General features: G+C 39.0%; 1 protein-coding gene across 2 annotated transcripts; it reads right to left on the minus strand.

Moving 5' to 3' along the window:
* Positions 1 to 283: 283 nt before the first annotated feature.
* On the minus strand, positions 284 to 6,118 carry npvf (neuropeptide VF precursor). Of its 2 annotated transcripts, XM_031904124.1 has the most exons (4): positions 6,089 to 6,118; positions 3,467 to 3,519; positions 1,924 to 2,366; positions 285 to 561 (listed from the first exon to the last, which is right to left on the minus strand). In XM_031904124.1, the coding sequence occupies exons 2-4, from the start codon at positions 3,500 to 3,502 to the stop codon at positions 516 to 518; spliced, it is 525 nt and encodes a 174-aa protein (XP_031759984.1). In that variant the 5' UTR covers positions 3,503 to 3,519; positions 6,089 to 6,118; the 3' UTR covers positions 285 to 515. The 2 variants fall into 2 exon arrangements, with proteins under 2 accessions (XP_004915743.2, XP_031759984.1); XM_004915686.3 differs by lacking the exon at positions 6,089 to 6,118 and having other exon boundaries at positions 284 to 561; positions 3,467 to 3,611.
* Between the last annotated feature and the right edge of the window lie 3,539 nt (positions 6,119 to 9,657).

Below are 9,657 nucleotides of genomic sequence, written 5' to 3' on the forward strand. Positions count from 1 at the left end.
CCCCTAGTGTAGGCAACTTTGCAAAATATTTTTGTAAAATGTGTAATAGGATAATGTGAGAGGTATAGCTAAATGTACAGTGTATTCACTAGTACCCTGAGTGCAAATAGACATTTCCTGTTGTGTGCATTGCTTATAGTTTCAGTGATACTTTATTTGATTCTAGCTTTAGGGTTTTGTTTTGTTTTTTTTACAGATATATAAAGTATTTTATGCCCAAAATGTTAAAAAACATAGCTCTTGATTTACTTTTTCAATAGTTTATTTTTTTTTACATCTTAAGTGCAAATGCAATTTTTTTTACATTTTGTCTTTTAATGTAAATAATGATGTTATATTGCTGCACACAAAATGGATACACACATCAGGATGCTGAGATCAGAGAACTTTACAGGGGGATATAAGGGGATGCACAGGAGGGCGACGATGTTGAATGTTGTTTTCAGTTAGATTCTCACTCTCTGGTAATGGGGACATCTTCAAACTGAGTATCTTCAGGTCACATGGGTTTCTGGTTAGATCTGCAGTTTTTTCTCATAACTATAACTCAAACGCTGTAACCTGTACTCAAGGCAAAAATGGGGAAAAAAAATTATAAAGAGGTCCTTCTATATATTTAATGAGAATGCAATTTTATATATCCGTTATTTGACTTTTGATACAGCCTGGGTAACTAGTGGCTATCTAAATGTTGTTGGAGTACACCTTCCACTGTACCACCAAGAGAAATTGGATAGTGCTGAGCAACAATATGTGGAGAGCAGCCATTGGCTAGTGGACAGTATATTGGGACACAAATTTTAACTGTCCAAAACCCTTATGAAAATGTCAACCTGTCATTAGTAATTTTATTCCATTGAATAGGGACAAAACCTTGGTAGATATGCAGTAAAAATTATTTGACCCAGTGTTTTAGCTCGTTGCATGACTCCCAACAATGTAACATATTCTGCATTATGTAAACTGGGTATATCTATTTTGTTAACATGACATTACGGAATCATTTGCACATTTCCCTTATGCACACCTAACACTATGTTTTTCTGCTACTGGCCTCTATTAGATCTACAGTAACTGGCTGTTTAATTTGATTGGCCCATTGGATTGAATCCATAAATATTTTTTAATTTACGATTGCCTGCACCTTCGGGATTTATTATCCAAAACCAGGGTAAATAACTATTAGTTTGGGATGCCAAATCCAGTACACGGCTACGAGTAATGAGCATTTTCTATTTAAAGTTTTTCTCCCTGTTAATTTAGTGAATTAGATGTGGATCATGTGCATTGAATTCAAGTTTTTGTGAACATTGATTGCAAATAAATTCAGTATTGTTCATAATGATTAAGAACAAATTGTTCCAAGTTGTCCTAGTGCCATCCATAGGCGGATCCATCGTTTGGAATACATTCCAAAATCTTTTTGTTAATAGGAATCAATAAATCCAGAATGATTTTTGACATATCTGTCACCTTGTTATTTTGTCCTAAAATAAGCAGCACAAGAGGCATTTTTGTATGTATGTATGTATGTATGTATAACTTTATTTATAAAGCGCCACAAGGGTACGGAGCACTGTACAATCTTACAAAATCCAAAATTACACACAGGGAGGACAAGTGTTATAATAAGTAAATACAATAAATATATATATTTTTCAAAAACCCTCAGCACAAAGGCTTGAACATCAGATGATATGTTGTTGGAGATAGTCTAATAATCCCACATGTGTGCATCTGTAATCAGATGTTCTTTACATTATATGAATTCTTAGATTTGCATAAAAACATATGAGTTTTTCCTTCTAAAAATGTGAGTAACAATGTACAAAACTGTATCATTGCTAAATGTGCAAGTTGCACTAGTATCATTGCATGGACTAAATAGGAATTAGTTTTAGTTATGGGCTTTGGTTACTCTACCTGTCATCATCAGGGCTTCTTACTTCTTGCAGGTAAGGCTTCATTCCATATTGTAATCTTTGTAGGGGTGTTTCCCTTCCAAATCTCTGTGGTAGTGTGGCAAGAGACTGTACGTAACGCCCACCTTGGCTTGATCTGCCAAACCTCTGAGGCAAATTGGCTAAAGATGGGATATTAGCCTTTGCAGGAACATATCTCCCAAATCGCTGTGGTAGGTTTGGGATGCTTCTAGTTATCCCATCTTCAGAACCTCTTCCAAACCGCAGAGGTAGATTAGCAGCAGGTTTATTATCCCTCTCTTCTAAAACCAGCCTCTCACTCTGCAGTGGTAAATTGTTATATTTGTATGCCAGGAGGGAATCTAGTTCATTTTGGATATTAGACTTCCAGTACTGGAGTTCCTCAGAGTTAATTGTTCTTGGGTTTTGAATATCATCTGTGGGCTGTAAAATAGCATTGATAATGACATTAATTTTCAGCAATTAAATTGATGTAAGTTATATTTCAGTATATATTGCAGACCATAAGCCAATTCCATCATTGCCATGTTTTAACTGCTACAAAACTGCTACAAAAGTGTTGGCCATTGGTTAGGGGCCAATATGTATGATATGCTGAAGTTTTATATTAGACTTTTTCGTATTTTCTTTTCACTTAATAAATATAAAAAATTTGCATGATTAGTGCAAAGAAAATTGTGAGAATAAATTGCAGGGGGAGATAAACAACCGTTAATAAATAATTCCTTGTAGTTTTGATAAATCTGAACCTGTGGCATTATCTCTGCCTTAAACCTCAGGTCCAGAAAGAGGGGGTAAAGTTAAAGCAATAAAAGGATTATGGGTTAAAATAATTTTGCTAGTATACTTCTGCACATTTCTCCACTTCATCTTATTTAGACATTGTGCCTTGCCTAACAAAATGGTGCAGCGTAATGGAGGCCTAGAACCAAGGACACATTGCGGTAGGTTTGCTTACTGGGAATTTGGGTGGAGAAATGTGTGGAAGTGTTGTATTACAGCTTCTACATACACAACTAACTAAAACTAACTAAATAAAACATTAAGCAAAGCTTTGCATGTGGAAACCTTGTAGTCTGTAATCATGTGGTTATATGGGATAAGTTATCCAGAATGCTGGGGACCTGAGGTTTTTTGGATAAGGTAGCTTTCCCGTAATTTGGATCTCTGTACCTTAAGTCTACTAAAAAATAATTTAAGCATAAATTATATAATCCAATAGAATTGTATTGCTTCCAATAAGGATTAATCATATCTTAGTTTGGGATCAAGTACAAGCTACTGTTTTATTATTACAGAGAAAAAGAAAATCATTTTTAAAAATGTGTATTGGGTGTAATGGGTTTCCAGATAACGGATTCCTTACCTGTATATACATTCTATTAAAGTTAGTGTAGTCAGACAACATTTAAAGAGAATAATATAGCAGAGGGGAAGAATAAAGCAAAGGTCAATACAGAATTTCATGCAAAGTAACTATACATAATGCCGTGTAATGATAGTTTTCATATTTGCCATCTTACCTTTAGTAAGCCATCATCATTCTCTTGGTTTTCCATACTGTTTCCAGTGTTCTCTGCAGAATAGACAGAGGAAATGAAAAAGATGGCGTAAGTGCTTAGGTAGAATAGGATAACCTTACTGGCAGATATCATCTCCATGTTGTTGTGACGGTCAGCTGAATGTGCCTCAGATGTTGGCTCATCACCTTATATATAGTGTAATGGCACAAACTATGAATCTGACATGATGACTTTTCACATACCTGTTCTCAGTTTTAATTAGTGGTACAAAAAAAGGAATGTGAAGAATTTGATTGAATGGCTTTTCAATACTACCACTGCTTGTAAACATGTTTTTTTCGGAAACAAATATTTTCCATGTTATTATTGACCAATTAATTAACTCTAGAGACTATAATAATTGGGACCTACGCAAAAGATGTTCAATTAGCACATGATGTGGTTCATCCTTTGTGTCTTTACAACCATTCAGTTGAGAGAGGTATAAAGGTTTTTAATTAATTTAAAGGGCTTGAACAAATGATACCTTCAAAGGAGCTACTGTTTTATTTCTTCACAATTCTTAATGTACATGCACCTAAAATATCAGCCACATTTGGCAACATGGATTTAGCATCTTCCACTGGGTAAAACACTGTAATGCAATTACTTGTTAAAAAGGATTAAGGGTCTTCTTGTTTGTAAAGCTCTCTTTTACAGAGGTAGCATCAGACTGGGGTACTTAAAGCCCACCAGAGAACTTGCCCTCAAGGGCCCACCACTGTAGATGACAACACCTTCCACCCAAGCCTAAACCCCCAGCAATTACCAACTACTGCTGAAATGATGTTTTGTGGTGCCTCCTGTCAGCCTGGTTTTACCAATATGCATTTATCCTGTTAAAAAAAAGGTTTTTTTTTACCTCTGCTTTTCAGTTTTTTCACCTTCTGCTTCTGTGTTATTGATCTTCATATCCCCTCTCCACTCTTTGTGCTGTTCTCCCCTCTATTCTCCCTTGCTCCATAAGCCATTCACTTTTTACTCCATGGCCATTTACACCACATCAACCGTTCAACCCCCTGATAATAACAATCTTATTTCAACCCTCTTTAGCCCATTCTTTTCATAGTCCCCTTTTCACAAGTTTGCCTTTTGGCAGTGCCTCCAATCCCTGTCAGAGTGAGCAGCTCTTAATTATCACTACAAAAAACTTCACCATAAATTTCCACGCCAGCAGAACACCAAAAGCACCACTATTTAAATTAAGCCATACAGTATAGAAGTTTCTTATAAAAAGGAAGGGGATTTTATGCTGGAATTTTGCTAAATCTCTCCATGGGTCTAGAGACTTAAAGGTAATATTTACATGCCAAACAGTGGTGTAACTATAACAGCCCCCCCCCCCACCAAAAAGAAATCTTCTAGAGGGCGAAGTGTGAGCTACTAGCTTGTTTGTGGTGGCTACCGCTACATCAGTGGTGAGGGGGGACTCCCGTACAGCAGGCCCCATGGCCACCCCAATTTATCTGAGCAGGCTCAATGGGCACATAGTTGTCACTGTTTGTTGCTAGCAGCACGTTTATCATTGAAATTACTCAAAACATAAAGGAAACCCCCAGAATGAATACTTAACCAACAGATAGTTTAATTTATGTTAAGTGACCTGTTAAAGAATCTCACCAAACTGAAATATATATGTAACCCTTTCTTGGCTGTAACAAGCCAACAGCACGGCTAGATAGGCCTAGAGCATGGGGTACATGCGACTCAGTCCTTCAGGATGGGCCTTCGCTATGTGGAAGTAACCAAACGGAGCTATGGTGTAGTGCAACTACAACCCACTGTAGCTGTGTGCAGTGCAGAATAACAAATGGGCGCCAGAAGGTTCTTGCAGTTTAACAGTAGAACTGGTTTATTTTCAGCAACAAGCAACTTGCAGGGTTATGCAATATACTCACACCTCAGTTGGCATAGCAGTCTCTGAGGACAGCACAGAGAGGGTGCACACCCGCTCCCTCCAACTCCCCTTGAGCCTGGGCAGGATCAGTGCCACCAGTTCAGTTGCTCACTCTGTGGAACAGTCAGCTGGATACCACACTCCTCAGGCCCCACGGCAACTTTGGATCAGGGTTCAAACTACCTGCCTCCTAGGTCTAAACCGTGGCCCTACACTAAGGCAACAGTGCCTGTCTGGAAGGTACTCCCACAGCTACTTTCCTCTGAGCCAAACTGCTGGTGCTCTCTTCCCTCACTATCTCACTTTCCTAGAAAGTGCTCCACAAAACTTGCTATCTAACTGGTCCTCATTCACGGGGTCCCTGTCCCCGACTTCACCAGAGTGGCTGACACACTCTGGGGCACATGGCTTTACTGGGGCCTAGTTCCTTTGCCTCCAGCACAGTGCTGCTTCCCTTGAGAACACAGGCAGCCAAAGAGACAGACCCCCCTGCTAAGCACTATATCAGAGTGCCAAGGGAGTGGTCTCCCTGTTAACCAATAATCACACATATGAACTCAAAACTGATACATGGGTCTTTGCCCAGTAACAGCACAAAACCAGGAAGCTGCAGGGTTTAAAGCCATAGGGGCTAGTTAACCCTATGGATCCCTACATATATATTTCAGTAAATATTGCCCATTTACATCTTTTCCCTTGATCCATTTAGTGATGGGCTGTGTGTTCCCTCAGAGATCACATGACAGGCAACAATGCAGCTCTAACTGTAACAGGAAGAAATGTCAGTGTAAAAGGCAGAACTATGCCCATTAATTGGCTGATGGGGCCTAGCATGTATGTGTGCCTTGGCTTGTTTGTGTGCACTGTGAATCTTATGATCCCAGGAGGCGGCCCTTAATTTTCAAAATGACCATTTTCTATTTAGGAGTACACCCATTAATAAAAACACTTCTACAAATCCCTTAGGAATGAATAGAATGTGGGTGAGTTTTTATGTATTAAGCTCTAAACTCACATTTTGATAAATCTGCCCCCTATACTGAAAATTCTTTCAATAACATTCTATTAGGACAACCATTCTTTTCAGTGCTGGTAAAAGCAAAGCTGGTAAATGGTCTGGGTGTATATGAACACGCCAGTGTTTGGGCTAATGTGCCTACACTGAATGCCTGTAGTAGCACAAATAGTGGGGTGCATGTAGCAAAGCTTTTGTGTTTTATACAATACCAGCCTGGGGTTAGGGTAGTTGTATTCCCTGTCAGTCGGACCTGCAAGGGGTAAAAGTGGCAGTCACTGTGAGTATGAGCCATGTCTGTTTGGTAACCTTTTGTTTTTACGTTTCCAACTATTGAAGCAGCCATGCTGCCTATTTTTGTTTGTCTAAGAACAACTGACACGCATCCAGAGTAAAGTGTACCACATCTGTTGCACACATGGCCTTCACTGTATGCAGGGGTCCCCATTAGAGTAAAGGAGTCTAAAGGGTAACCCACATAACCCAATGCAGCTTTATGAGTGATACCAAAAAGACACCCAACAAATTATTAAGAGTTTATGAGCAAACTCTTATAGCAATGTAGATCAGCTGCACCTAGCATTAATAGTAAGGATAATTATATTTTTTATATGTATTATGAATTTGTTTAATTAAATGTGTAAAAACATGATTACGTCTTATTGTTTGTACATTCCTGCTGTATTACTGGGCACTGAATGGCTGTAACCCATCACTATGGTGCTGCTGTCATATGGAATTCACCATTCACATTCTTTTCTGTGCTGAGCAACATCAGAAAAACAACACAGAGCATGAGTACATCAACCCTGAGATTAATAGAATTTTTTTTAGAATAAAAGCAAAGACTTGTAAGGACATTCAAATTTAGCCCACAAAAAGGGCAGAGGAAAGGCAAGATGTGCACTTGTGCTCTCAGCATCAGAATTTCCTCTTGAAACAGGCCAAGGGACCCACAATACTGTTTAAACATTAAAAGCACTGCAGCAAATACTTTTTCCTCTCTCCTAATAATACTGCTCTCTGCTCACATGAGGGTGTGAGAGAGAAAAGCGATGTTTTTTGCTGTACCCGTTGGTGTTTGTAACCTTATTATAAGCTAAGGGGTCCCTGACCACATACTGACCCTCAAATGGGGCCTTGGCCCAAAAAACCCACCCAGTCCAGTCTCCCTAGGGTGACAAAGACTTAGAAAAGCAATGTTTTTTGCTGTATCCATTGGTGTTTGTAACCTTGTTATAAGCTAAGGGGTCCCTGACCACACGCTGAACCTAAAATGGAGACTTGACCAAAAAAATCACACTGGGTTACAGAAGCCCCAAAGAGCGGGCAGTGAAACTTGGTCACCTGGCCTGTAAAAATTCTGCTTCATGCTAATATACTAATATGACAGAAAGATAAAAATATATGAAGGCCATTTTTTTCCAGAAAATTTGGCAAACATAAGTACAACAGTGGATAGAAGTAAGAGGGACAGAACAGAGCTTAGGGATTGGCTGTACCTAAGGAAGTGGTTAATTGTTAACTGGCAGGTTATTGGCCAAGGGGTGGAGCTGTGGAGGACTCTAAGTTGGACCGTTAGGGAGAAGCAGGCACATTTTGTTTTTGCAGCCCTACCCTCCTACCCTAGGGGTTTTGCCTGAGGTGGATGCTTCTGGAGATGAGGGGGATAGGCTTGTTAGTGTGTGTTAGCCAGTAGGGTTCAGGAAGTTGAGTAGGCGACGAATAAGGAGATGTGAGCACTTGGGGATTAAATGGAGGTGAAGTAAACATGCAAGGAGGTGGGCATGTCATCCCAAAACAATACATTTGTGTCTGGTCAGTTATTGCTAGTGGTTCAGGAGTTTAATATTGGCCAGGTATGAAGGGATGAAGAAAAAAGTATGAGGATGCAGTAAGGGGTGCATGGTCAGTAATTGGCACTGCCCACAGTTAAGCACAAATTTAAGTACGTGTACAGATAAGGGGGGGGAAAACTGAAATATTATAACCCCTGCAGAAATGAACAATATTGATGGCAGATAATCTGTCCTAATCATCATTTCTAATGTCCAACAGATAATCATGCATGGATGACAATATGCATATGTTTATGTGCACTTTAACTGCAGAATAAAACTAGTTGAAAAACTATAAATTGCATTACTTTTTATATTGCTGTGTGAGTCTGTAGAGTTGCTCAGTTAGTGCTAAACTACATTGGAGATTTTGTGGGTCAGAATTTTTCTATCCATTCCATTATTTTTAAACCCATGCAACTACATTCGACTTGTAGGATGTGTTTCTGTTGATCTGACACCATCCGACAAAAGCTCCCGTGCAGTTTACCTCTTACAGGAACAGCTATGAAACAGTTTATTCACAAAAAAGAAGATAATCAAAAACCGCCTTTAGCTTTAGAATCCACAAAAATGCTAAGGCAATCTTTCTAATGTCCACAAGAGGGTGCAATATTCATGCAAATAATGTCTGTCAGCTTCCCATTCTGATAATCTTATTTGTTCAGGGATATTATTGCTGTATTTAAATAAACCAATGCACATGTGAAATCGAAACAACTCTCTCCACCAGGAAAGATGTATAGAATCTGATCTCTCTATGCATAAGAAGTATAAGATATTAACCTAAAAAAGTTATATATCTATTGATGGCCTAACATATTTAAAAGTCAGATGCTGACATACTACAACTGAAAATATATTGGTGTTATGTGGGTAGCTTCCTACTACTTAGAATAGAACTGGTGAGACTAAAGTAGGAAAACAAAACTTAAAATAAGAAGCTATAGCATAATGTTGTGCCCCATACTGGGGTGGCACGAGGGTGCAATGGTCAGCATTTTTGCTTTGCAGGGCTGGAGTCCTGGTTTTGATTGTGACCAGGGCACCATAACCCAATGGTAGGTTAATTGCACATAATCAATCTGTTGCTATATACATGTCTGTCAGTGGTAGGAAACTTAGACTATAAAATCCAGCAGGGCAGAGTACCTGAACAACATCTGTAACTGCTGTGCGATATGCTAGCACTATATTAATAAGGATAATACATGTGTAGAAGCAAAAAGGTTTTGCCAACCTTTATTTAAAGGAACAGTGTAAAAATGAAACTGGCCAAAATGTTTTACAGTTGGGAGGGGGAGCATATCCCTTGGTAGTTTGGCGAGGGGGTGTCAGGGTTCCCTAGTCTTTGAAAGGGCACATGTCCTGTGAGGTGGAGAAGGTGGTGCTCAAGTGCCTA

Source organism: Xenopus tropicalis, chromosome 6 (genome assembly GCF_000004195.4).
Source record: "Xenopus tropicalis strain Nigerian chromosome 6, UCB_Xtro_10.0, whole genome shotgun sequence".
Lineage (NCBI taxonomy): Eukaryota > Metazoa > Chordata > Amphibia > Anura > Pipidae > Xenopus > Xenopus tropicalis.